Raw genomic sequence first — 13,153 nt, forward strand, 5'->3', positions numbered from 1 at the left:
CAACTTTTTGCTCTTCTGATTCCGCCATGCAGGCTCCTTTTCCAGCCCCTCCTGGGTGCGGCTGCTGTCCTCTGCCTACTCCGAGGTGTGAATGAAGCACTTGACCGACCTGCTCGCATTTGCATGTGAATGCACCATCAGTCAAGCAACCTAGGCAACGTCACAGGTGGACCTGCACCCACTCAGAGCCCGGGACCCCTGATTATGTATTTAAGATATGGAACAAAAGTAGTACAAGCAGTGTGGTGTAGTGGGGAAGGCTTTGGCCTTCAAACTCCAAGGTTGTGGGTTCAAATCCTACTACTGACACTGTGTGACCCTGAGCTTGGCCTGCTTGTGCTCCGATTGGAAAATTAAAAAGAAATGAAACCAAATGCATCATAAATGTTGTAAGCTGGATAAAGGTGTCCGCCAAAAATGTAAATGTAAAGGTAAGGAACGCTACAAACCCCCTCTCATCACAGCGAGGCTCATCTAACACAGGAGTGATGCCGACTGGTGTAGTAGGACTGATTGGAGTAAACCACGTGACGCAAATGGGCAGTTTGATTGGCTGTTCAGTTGAGCTCCTGAATCGCAGATTGACCCTTCTCAGTTCATCACACGCAACTTTACCATTTAAGAGGCTGAGGATTCGTCAGCGTTACGCTAAGGCACAGACGGCCATCTGCAGCCTGGGAGCACATCCTGGAGGAGATGAATGAGCAGACATGCGGTGGGCCATTCAGCCACCCCTTAAACCCACGATGGAGCTCATCCCAGTGGCACTGGCAAGACAGGAGGAAGCCCTCATCAGGGTCTGGTCTTACACACACTCAACACATGGTGGGCCACTTAGTCAGACACGTACATCTTTGGCATGAGGGAGGACGAGCAGGCTGGGTCTGTGCTACACCATCACTACAATGCATTTATTTGTCATATAGATAGATAAGAGTGTGTTACAGTATATATAAACTGCTCAAAACAATTAAAGGAACACTAAAAACACATCAGATGGAAAAAAAATCCTGCTAGCTATCTCTACTGATATGGTAATGTGTTAGGAACGAAAGGATGCCTCATCGTTTGATGGAAATGAAAATGATCAACCTACAGAGGGCTGAATTCAAATACCTCGAAAATCAAAGTGAAAAAATGATGCGGCAGGCCAGTCCATTTTCCCAAAATTTCATTGCAGCAACTCCAAATCATACTCAGTAGTTTGTATGGCCCCCACGTGCTTGTATGCATGCCTGACAACGTTGGGGACATGTTCCTAATGAGACCACAAATGGTGTCCTGGGGGATCTCCTCCCAGATCTGGACCAGCGCATCACTGAGCTCCTGGACAGTCTGAGGTACAACCTGGCGGAGTCAGATGGACAGAAACATAATGTCCCAGAGGTGTTCTGTTGGATTTAGGTCAGGTGAGCGTGGGGGCCAGTCAATGGTATCAATTCCTTCATCCTCCAGAAACTGCCTACATACTCTCGCCACATGAGGCCGGGCATTGTCGTGCACAAGCTGGAACCCAGAACCCACTGCACCACCATAGGGTCTGACAATTGGTCCAAGGATTTCATCCTGATACCTAATGGTAGTGAAGGTGCCGTTGTCTAGCCTGTAGAAGTCTGTGTGTCCATCCATGGATATGCCTCCCCAGACCATCACTGACCCACCACCAAACCGGTCATGCTGAACTATGTTACAGGCAGTATAACGTTCTCCACGGCTTTTCCAGACCCTTTCATGTCTGTCACATGTGCTCAGGGTGAACCTGCTCTCATCTGTGAAAAGCACAGGGCGCCAGTGGTGGACCTGCCAATTCTGGTATTCTATGGCAAATGCCAATCGAGCTCCATTGTGCCAGGCAGTGAGCACAGGGCCCACTAGAGGACGTCGGGCCTACAGACCAACCTCATGAAGTCTGTTTCTGATTGTTTGGTCAGAGACATTCACACCAGTGGCCTGCTGGAGGTCATTTTGTAGGCTCTGGCAGTGCTCATCCTGTTCCTCCTTGCCCAAAGGACAAGATACTGGTCAGTCCTGCTGATGGGTTAAGGACCTTCTATGGCCCTGTCCAGCTCTCCTAGATTAACTGCCTGTCTCCTGGAATCTCCTCCATGCCCGTGAGACTGTGCTGGGAGACACAGCAAACCTTCTGGCAATGACACGTATTGATGTGCAATCCTGGTGAAGTTGGACTACCTGTGCCACCAAACTCTGTAGGGTCCAGGTATCGCCTCATGTTACCAGTAGTGACACTGACCGTAGCCAAAGGCAAAACTAGTAAAAAAACTCAGAAAAGATGAGGAGGGAAAAATGTCAGTGGCCTCCACCTGTTAAACCATTCCTGTTTTGGGGGTCGTCTCATTGTTGCCCCTCTAGTGCACCTGTTCTTAATTTCATTACCACCAAAGCACCTGAAACTGATTAACAACCCCCTCTGCTACTTAACTGACCAGATCAATAGCCCAGACGTTTCATCGACTTGCTGCTCTCATTAGATAGTCTTCCTTTAATTTTTTTTGAGCAGTTTTAATTTTTTTCCTACATTTCTGGAAGTGTCGTTCTGAGCTGAGATGTTGTGATTATCAGACGAGATGGCGCTTGGACAGGCTTGGTGTCCTCACCTCTGCTGGCTGTGGACCGCGTCTTTGAGCCCCTTTTCTTCCCCATTCCATGGTTGTTGGCTTCTCCCAGATATGTTTCTGTGATTTAAGCCCCATATTACTACTTTTTTTTTTTGTTTCAAATTGCTCTGCCGTCCCCTCCTGAGACGTATATCCCACCCTCGGGGTCGTGGCTCATGTCCAGTGTATTTAACCTGACTTTGGACATACAAATAGTTTGGCTGTCAACATGGCTGGCACTTTGGTGGGTCGTGCTGTTGAAGTGGGGGCTCGAAGTCCAGAGCTGAGCTGCTGCTCGTCCCCCCGTGTCTCCTGGCGCCAGCCCCCATTTCTCTTTCTCCACAAACTTGTGTTCATCAGGAAGGTAGAAGTGTGTGGACACCAGCAGTGGACCCCCAGTAGCTGCTGACATTGTGGCATTACAGTTTTCAGAAGGCCTGATAAAGGTTTATTATTGGTGTACAGTTATGTTATATAATATATAATCGTTATGCTATCAAGGCAGTTTACTATTTTTTTTGGCTTCCTCTTAATAGAATTACTTTCTGTTTATGTGACCATCGTGGCAGCAGAAAGCCCTCTTTAAAACTGCTTGTTTACTGTTAAATGTGTGCCAACCTGCCAGGCAGTAAAGATACAAGCAGCAGCTGGCATGTGGATGGTGGCCCACAGTGATCTGTCACATCATCACTTTAGAGAAACAAAATTCTCCGCCCCCCCCCCCCCCCCCAAAAAAAACCCACAACTGTGGCACCTCGCCAGCTCACTGGGTTCTTTTAGTAAGCAGTTTAAGAAGTGAAACGGGTAAAAGCTGGCATGGCGCTGTGGAAACCTCATTGAAATGCCATTTTAAGACTTCTGTGACCAGGCAGTGGAGGTGACCTCGAGCTGCGCTCAATCCTGTTCACTCTCCGAAACCTAAACACTGACCATCTCTACTCTCTGGGGTCCTGGAAGCCGAGCCCACTGTGCCCTGCCAACCTCAGCCCAGTCTGAGAAGGGAACTTCATCACAGACACTCTTGTGCCAGCCACAAAAAAACAACAGCGAGTGGAGGACGGCAGCATCACCAAAAACAAAGGACCACGTCACACTTCAATGCCAACATCGGCCATCATGCTTGTTGACTTGGTATCGTAAAATTACAACTGCAATCTCCAGCCGGTAAAGCGGCGGCCTCTTCTGTGTCAATACACATACTGTACATGTGGTCATCTTCTTCATCTTGTCCCACTGCTCTGGTGGGTCGATGTGCTTGATCAACCCCCTCTCTTACAGCTCAGTCCTGCACCTCCTCACCAGTCACACCCTTATCCTGCAGATCTCCTCTTACTTTATCCATCCACCTCCACTTTGGCCTCCCTCGTTATTCTCTTCCTCTGGACTTCTATTCCCCTCACATTCCTTGTCTCTCCTCTTCACGTGTCCATGCTTCTTCAACCTTCTTTCCTGTACTTTCTTAGAAATCTCTTCCACTGTTGTTGTAACTCTTATTGTTTCATTTCTTATTCTGTCCTTTCCTGTAACTCCACACATCCATCTTAACATTCGCATTTCTGTCGCATCTCATCTTCATACCTCATTGCTGCTCTAACACCTGCACCTTTAACCTTGGCCTTAATTCTCCGATCACACACTCACACTCCTCATGTCTTCTTCCAGTTGTTCCATCCTCACTGCACTCTATGGGTTCTCTCTGCATTTAGTTTTCCATCTCAGACATTTCCTAGATATTTCCATTTGTCCACTCCTTTCAATGGCTAACATCTGAATGCAGATCATCATTAAACCTCTTGTATTCTCTCGTCTTCTTCTTCCTATTTATCTTCAGTTCTCTGTCTACCGAGATGTCACCTGCTACACTGGGGTCCCATTCCAGGTGGTTCATCAAGTGGTGGGTGGCATCTCGTGCTATTGGCTCCTGCTCCCAACCAATCTCTGTCTTCCAAAGCCCTCCTCTATTCCTTCATTGGTCAACATGTCCATAACCAGATCCAAGGACTTGAGGTAAGGACTTGAAGAAGATCCCTGGTACAGACCAGTTACTCTAACTGGGGTTTTGTCTGCTACCCCACTGAGTCCTCAGTCCCTCCCCCACTTCTCTGCTACTCTCTCATGCACCTTCAGACCCCCTGACGTGTACGTATGCACTTATCATATTTCTGTTATCCTCGTGTTTATGAAATTATTCTGTTTCTTAAAACTTGTGGGCTTCTGTCACCTGTATATTAAGTCTAAACACTGGATAGAATCCCCCCTTGCCAATCAGGGAAAGATTAAAGCAAATAAAGTGGGAGCCTTAAATGACCAAATTCAGCCCTGGCATTGCAGAAAGCAAAACTGGTAATTAAATAAGCACTTTATGAATGCCAATCAATCAAAGCAATGCAAATTCCCTCCTTTTCCGTCAGCATCTGCTCTGCTCTCCCCCTCCTTTTCCTAACAGACTGCTAAGGCTGCTTCTCGTTGGCTGTTTCTGGGGGGGTCTTCAACTTTGCTTTTCTAGAACACTAGAAGGTACAGAAGCTGCCGGTATGGCAGAGGTAAGTCACGTTGAGCTCTGCCCCGTCCGTCTGCTGCGTCACTTGCTCTAAGCTACTGTCGTTGGCAGCAGGGCTCAGAATTGTAAAGGACAGTTTAGTTTCCTGTACGTGTTTTTAACTTTGCTTGAAATTATTCGGTTTATTGAATTTTCATTGCATTTTTAATGGATTATTCTTTTATTATGGTTATTGATTGTTTTAATAAAAGCACCGGCACTATTTCACCTACCCCTTGCCCCGCGTGTCCTCATCTGCCAGGTTATGTTACAGCAGGTGGTGGGCTCAAGAGGGTCCTGAGAGCCGTCACAACAATACAAAGTCTTCCAGGATGAATTCTGATGGTGTGTGGAGCTGTTCTGGGGTCGAGTGCAGGACTTGAGTGGTCCTTTGTCTGGGCTGTAATGCCACATTCCTCAGCTCGCTGTTGGGCTCTTAGCTGTGCCCTCTGTAGCGTAATTAGAAGCGTGAAGTCCCTCCGAGTGTCAGAGCTGAAGTTCTCTTCTTGAAGGAAAGGCTCCGCCTGGTGCAGCTGCATTTCTGCATCCCTGTGAGGTCTGCTGTCTCAACAGGCCATTTGTGCCACTAAAAGCCTAGCAGAACAGAGCCCACTTGGGCCTACACCGACATCAGCTTGGTGACATTTCTTGACCATTCCTCCATGTAAACTGCCTTCAACCGCAACATGCTTATGGGTCTTCTTGCAAGCCCTGCCTGTGCCTCCCCACCATAAGGGTTTCTAATCAGTGCTTTGACTTGGCCAGTCCATAACCCTCCATTTTCTCTGTAGATTTGCTAGTGTGCTTCAGATCACAATTGTGCTGAAAAGTCCATTTCTGGTTCACCTTTTTGACAGAAGGCCTCAAATAAGATGCAAAATTCATAGTTGGCTCAATGGCTTCCAGCATCAAAACAACCCCAAACTATAACATTTCCACCACCACACTTCACAGCTGGTATGAGGTTCTTCTCCTGAAGTGCCGTCTTTGGTTTGCATCAAACATGTCTGCTGTTACTGTGGCCAAACAACTCTATATCTGATTCATCTGTCAAGAGCACATTGTTACAGAAGGCCTGGACTTTGCCCAGATGTACTGACAAACTGGTGTCCAGAAAGAACATTAGAGCAGCACTACAAAGGCTGTCACACCTCGCATGGAGGTCAAATTTGTGCAATCTGCTTCTCACTGTAGATGCATGCACTTTGACACCAACTTATACAAGAGTTACCTGTGGATCCCGTGATGACATTTTAGGGTTCTTGGAGATTTTTTTTTTTGTGTCGAACAGCGAGATCTTGGGCTGAATTTACTGGGCCAGCAATTTGTGGATAAATTAGCAGTCATTTCAATCTATGCCAGTTGTAGATGATTTTCCTTACTGTAGAATGATTGAGTTTCAAAGAATTTTTAAATCCCCTGCCAGACTCCTAGACATCCACAAACTTCTTTCTGAGGGCCTTAAACACCTCATGTGATCTTGGCATGATGATACCACACACTTCAATAGCAAAGAGAACACCAGACCCAGGATATCTGTGGTTTAAATCAGAGAGTTCCTGTAAACTCCATGAGAAGGTTCTAATCATTGGAACACCGGATTCTAATTTTATGAATATGAAGTGGTGATACAGTCACATGAAAGTTTGGGACCCCCTCTCAGCCTGCATAATAATGTACTGTCAACAAAAAAAGATAACAGTGGTATGTCTTTCACTTCCTAGGAACATCTGAGTACTGGGGTGTTTTCCAAACAAAGATTTTTAGTGAAGCAGTATTTAGTTGTATGAAATTAAATCAAATGTGAAAAACTGGCTGTGAAAAAATGTGGGTCCCCTTGTAATTTGCTGATTTGAATGTATGTAACTGCTCAATACTGATTACTTGCAACACCAAATTGGTATTATTAGCTTATTAAGTGTTGGAACTTCATAGACAGGTGTGTCCAATCATGAGAAAAGGTATTAAGGTGGTCAATTGCAAGTTGTGCTTCCCTTTGACTCTCCTCTGATGAGTGACAGCATGGGATCCTCAAAGCAACTCTCAAAAGATCTGAAAACAAAGATTGTTCAGTATTATGGTTTATGGGAAGGCTACAAAAAGCTATCTCAGAGGTTTAGATTGTCAGTTTCAACTGTAAGAAATGTAATCAGGAAATGGAAGGCCACAGGCACAGTTGCTGTTAAACCCAGCAGGTCTGGAAGGGCAAGAAAAATACAGGAGCGGCATATGTGCAGGATTGTGAGAATGGTGACAGTCAACCCACAGATTACCTCCAAAGACCTGCAAGAACATCTTGCTGCAGATGGTGTATCTGTACATCGTTCTACAATTCAGCGCAGTTTGCACAACGGACATCTGTATGGCAGGGTGAAGAGAAAGAAGCCCTTTCTGCACTCACGCCACAAACAGAGTCGCTTGTTGTATGCAAATGCTCATTTAGACGAGCCAGATTCATTTTGGAACAAAGTGCTTTGGCCTATGAGACAAAAATGGAGTTATTTAGTCATAACAAAAAGTGCTTTATATGGCGGGAGAAGAACACCGCATTCCAAGAAAAACACCTGCTACCTACTGTCAAATTCGGTGGAGGTTCCATCATGCTGTGGGGCCGTGTGGCTAGTTCAGGGACTGGGGCCCTTGTTAAAGTCGAGGGTCAGATGAATTCAACCCAATATCAACAAATTCTTCAGGATTATGTTCAAGCATCAGTCACAAAGTTGAAGTTACGCAGGGGTTGGATATTCCAACAAGACAATGACCCAAAACACAGTTCGAAATCTAGAAAGGCATTCATGCAGAGGGAGAAGTACAATGTTCTGGAATGGCCGTCACAGTCCCCTGACTTGAATATCATCGAAAATCTATGGGATGATTTGAAGCAGGCTGTCCATGCTAGGCAGCCATCAAATTTAACTGAACTGGAGAGATATTGTATGAAGAATGGTCAAAAATACCTCCATCCAGAATCTAGACACTCATCAAAGGCTATCAGAGGTGTCTAGAGGCTGTGATATTTATAAAAGGAGGCTCAACTAAGTACTGATATAATATCTCTGTTGGGGTGCCCAAATTTATGCACCTGTCTAATTTTGTTATGATGCATATTGCATATTTTCTGTTAATCCAATAAACTTAATGGCACTGCTGAAATACTACTGTTCCCATAAGGCATGTCATATATTAAAAGGAAGTTGCTACTTTGAAAGCCCAGCCAATGATAAACAAAAATCCAAAGAATTAAGAGGGGTTCCCAAACTTTTTCATATGACTGTAAATATAGGGGTGTACTTACTTTTTCTACACAATAAACCTACATTTTTGTTAATTTAGGTTATGACAATGAATACAGCAAGTACATCTGATGTGTCGTTTATTAATGACAGGCATTGCCTGCATGAACATCTAATGTTTGCTTGTTCACATATGATGAAAAACGTGACAATTTCCATGGGGTGCACTTACTTTTTCACATGACTATTGGAGCGAGTGGTTTACACCTGTGCATGCAGGAACTCGTGTGGGCCTTGTGGTCATCGTGTGGTCACTCACAATGTGACATTCACCACACAGGACCTCACACAGACCTCCGGGGTCTATTTTACAGGCCCAGAGCCAACCGGAGGCTGGCCAGGTTCCTCTTTCTTTCACCAGATGACATGCGTGAAATGTCTTTATAACTAAATAAAGGTAAATAAATCAATAAAGTGTACATGTAGTTACAAGGAGGACAACCAAAATACCCAAAATAAGTGGCAAATGTGAATCTTCTGTGTGGCCTGCAGCAGTGTGTCAAGCAGAGCCAAATGGCCATCCAGTCAACATCCAGAATGAAACTCACAAGTGCTTTCCGGAAACGGCCGTGTTGTTGTCTTTAATTTTGAATTATTTGTATGTCTTACAATAAGCCACGTGAGCACCAGCAGTGTATTAATACAATAACAGCAGACGTGTGGGGTTTTTGTCTTTATTTTCAGGAGTCATTTGTACTCCTTTGACTTTCTACAAAACAGAATTACTCAACGTTGCCATACACAAAGAATGTCGACATGGCAAACTCAGAAGCTCATAGTGATTCGAAGAATGTCATTAAAAACTATACAGTATAAGCCACCCAGTTTTCAAAATAAAACGGATGAAACAAAAACACAAGACTGGCTGCATCAAACAGCGGACAAGAACAAAGCGGAGTTTGTGTTCTTTTCATTTCTGGTTTTTTTTTGTTTTTTTTGCTTTTCATTAAAAACCGTTGAGGTGCTCGACAGAGCAATCAGAGCGTACATTCTTACATAAGACACACGTCTGGTCCTTTTGTCATTTTTTTCCTCTTAGTAACAGGCACAACTTTTCCTTTTTCCCTCCATGGCCTCTACTGTCCTTTTAGCACACTGTTGAAGAGGACCTTCTCAAATGTTCCATACACAGTCTTTGCCAGGGACTGAGCTCAGCGGCTGTTCATCGAATCCGCTTTTGTTGGCGCGCTCTGTAGATGTCATGGACAGGAGGTGCCGTGGCCCCCTTCTCTTCTTCCTCGTCAGAGTCGGCGCTGGGCCTCTTCAAGGCTTTGTTAACAATGGTATTGTTCTCTATGGGGCCGTTGCCTTCTGCCATGAGTTCAGGCTGCCTACCTGTTATGAGTTCCACCGCTGCATCGACAGCTAAGGGGGACACAGAGATGAAAAAACAAACTGTAAACTGAACAGAACACAGCAAACCGAGAAAAGCCTTAGGGGAAAACAGACACAAAATACACACATACGGGGGCTTATTACCATTAATTAGCCAGCTTTACAACTTTCTATGTTTAAGGAGCTATAAAACTCAAAAAACATACCGATGGCATGGAGCAAAGTCACTTCAAATGGGCACAATTGTGAAGATGAGGAAAGGGAGATCAGACTTGCAGGGAAAGGAGTTTCAAATGCAAACACAAAACAATAGCAGCCCACCAAGTGCGTAGTCTGACCAGAGGCATCACGCCACAAATTACCCAGAAGAACGTCATTCACGCTCTGTTCATCCTGATGCACAAACACGTTTTCACAATGGCCTACTTTCAGGAGCTGGTTATCCAGAGCAGGAGCTCACAGCTGCTTTTATACAGTGATCCCTCGATATATCGCGCTTCGCCTTTCGCGGCTTCACTCCATCGCGGATTTTATATGTAAGCATATTTAAATATATATCGTGGATTTTTTGCTGGTTCGCGGATTTCTGCGGACAATGGGTCTTTTAATTTCTGGTACATGCTTCCTCAGTTGGTTTGCCCAGTTGATTTCATACAAGGGACGCTATTGGCAGATGGCTGAGAAGCTACCCAACTTACTTTTCTCTCTCTCTCTTGCGCTGACTTTCTCTGATCCTGACGTAGAGGGTGTGAGCAGGGGGGCTGTTCGCACACCTAGACGATACGGACGCTCGTCTAAAAATGCTGAAAGATTATCTTCACGTTGCTACCTTCTGTGCAGCTGCTTCCTGAAGCGACATGCTGCACGGTGCTTCGCATACTTAAAAGCTCGAAGGGCACGTATGATTTTTGACTGTTTGTTTTTCTCTCTCTCTGCTCCTGACGGAGGGGGTGTGAGCTGCTGCCTTCATTGTAACAGCTTTGTGCCGCGGTGCTTCGCATACTTAAAAGCCAAACAGCCCTATTGATTTGTTTGCTTTTCTCTATCTCTCTGACATTCTGTGCTCCTGACGCGCACTCCTTTGAAGAGGAAGATATGTTTGCATTCTTTTAATTGTGAGACTGAACTGTCATCTCTGTCTCGTCATGGAGCACAGTTTAAACTTTTGAAAACGAGACAAATGTTTGTTTGCAGTGTTTGAATAACGTTCCTGTCTCTCTACAACCTCCTGTGTTTCTGCGCAAATCTGAGACCCAAGCATGACAATATAAAAATAACCATATAAACATATGGTTTCTACTTTGCAGATTTTCACCTTTCACGGGGGGTTCTGGAACGCAACCCCCGCGATGGAGGAGGGATTACTGTATTTATGAATTACCGTATGTGTTTTCAGCCAGTGTGTGGACAAAGCTGTTTGATTGTGCGGTTTATCCACATCAAATCAATAATCCCAATTTATCAAACTATAATATAAAATAATATCCAAACTACTGTGTCACGACTGATCAGATTTCAATTTCTACACAAAAGTGGGTTTAATGTAAGACAGTCATTCATCTCCCTTTCAATAGATAATACAGTCATGGCCAAAATTAATCGGCACTCCTGGAATTTTCCCAGAAAATGATTGCAATTACAAATGTTTTTGTATATACATGTTTATTTCCTTTATGTGCATTGGAACAACACAAAAAAACAGAGAAAAAAAGCCAAATCTGACATTATGTCACACAGAACTCCAAAAATGGCCCAGACAAAATTATTGCCACCCTTTCAAAATTGTTGGTAAATCATTTTATTTCAAGCATATGATGCTCGCTTGAACTCACCTGTGGCAACAAACAGGTGCTGGCAGTATAGCAATCACACCTGAAGCCAGTTAAAATGGAGAAAAGGTGACTCAACCTTTCTGTTGTGTGTCTGAGTGTGCCACACTAAGCATGGAGAACAGAAAGAAGAGCAGAGAATTGTCTGAGGACTTGAGAACAAAAATTGTGGAAACATATCAGCAATCTCAAGGCTACAAGTCCATCTCCAGAGATCTTCATGTTCCTTTGTCCATTATGCGCAACATAATCAAGAGGTTCACAACACATGGCACTGTAGCTAATCTCCCTGGACGTGGACGGAAGAGAAAAATTGATAAAAGACTGCAATGAAGGATAGTCCGAATGGTGGATAAACAGCCCCAATCAACTTCAAAACATATTCAAGCTGTTCTGCAGACTCAGGGTGCCACAGTGTGAGCTCGAACTATCAGTGGACATCTGAACGAAATGAAACGCTATTGCAGGAGAGCCAGGAGGACCCCACTGCTGACACAGAAACATTAAAAATCCAGACTGGAGTTTGCCAAAATGTACTTGAGGAAGCCAAAATCCTTCTGGGCGAACGTCTTGTGGACCGATGAGACTAAGGTAGAGCTTTTTGGTGAAGCTCATCATTCTACTGTTTACAGAAAACGGAATGAGGCCTACGAAGAAAAGAACACAGTACCTACAGTTAAACATGGTGGAGGTTATAAGATGTTTTGGGGATGTTTTGCTGCCTCTGGCACTGGATGCCTTGACTGTGTGCAAGGCATCATGAAATCTGAAGACTACCAACAGATATTGGGGCGCAATGTAGGGCCCAGTGTCAGAAAGCTGGGTCTGCGTCAGAGGTCATGGGTGTTCCAGCAGGTCAATGACCCCAAACATACCTCTAAAAGCACTCAGAAATGGTTGAAGACAAAGCGCTGGAGAGTTCTGAAGTGGCCAGCAATGAGTCCGGATCTAAATCCGATTGAACACTTATGGAGAGCTCTCAAAAATGCTGTTGGGAGAAGGTGCCCTTCAAATCTGAGAGACCTTGAGCAGTTTGCAAAAGAAGAGTAGTTGGAAGTTCCAGTTGAGAGGTGTAACAAACTTGTTGATGGTTACAGGAAGCGCTTGATTTCAGTTATTTTTTCCAAAGGGCGTGCAACCAAATATTAAGTAGAGGGTGCCAATAATTTTGTCCAGCCCAGTTTATGGGTTTTGTGTGAAATGATGTCAGATTTGGCTTTTTTTTTCTGTTTTTTTTGCGTTGTTCCAATGCACATAAAGGAAATAAATGTGTGTATACCAAAACATCTGTAATTGCAACAATTTTCTGGGAGAAATGGTGCATTTTCTGGGAAAATTGCAGGGGTGCTGATAATTTCGGCCATGACTGTAGGCCTAGCTACATGAACACCATTTGTGCCCCATGACGTTTACATTTTTGAGATTTAATAAACTGTTTTGGTATTTTTTCCCCACATGTTCTGGATATGAAACTTTTTTTTAACCAGAAGTGCACTTTTCACTTCATAATTGCATTTGTTCTGTCTATTCGGCTGATGAAAG

At 44.5% G+C, this 13,153-nt stretch overlaps 1 protein-coding gene across 1 annotated transcript in view; it reads right to left on the reverse strand.

The window, feature by feature from the left end:
* Positions 1 to 9,107: 9,107 nt before the first annotated feature.
* cstf3 (cleavage stimulation factor, 3' pre-RNA, subunit 3) overlaps positions 9,108 to 13,153 on the reverse strand; it is a 122,022-nt gene continuing 117,976 nt past the window's right edge. The window contains exon 21 of the mRNA XM_028793888.2: positions 9,108 to 9,812. Coding sequence (XP_028649721.1) covers positions 9,610 to 9,812 — 203 coding nt within the window. The 3' untranslated portion in view covers positions 9,108 to 9,609. The remainder of the gene's footprint in view (positions 9,813 to 13,153) is intronic.

The sequence above is a fragment of the Erpetoichthys calabaricus genome, chromosome 2, assembly GCF_900747795.2.
Source record: "Erpetoichthys calabaricus chromosome 2, fErpCal1.3, whole genome shotgun sequence".
In the NCBI taxonomy this organism is placed as follows: Eukaryota; Metazoa; Chordata; class Cladistia; order Polypteriformes; family Polypteridae; genus Erpetoichthys; species Erpetoichthys calabaricus.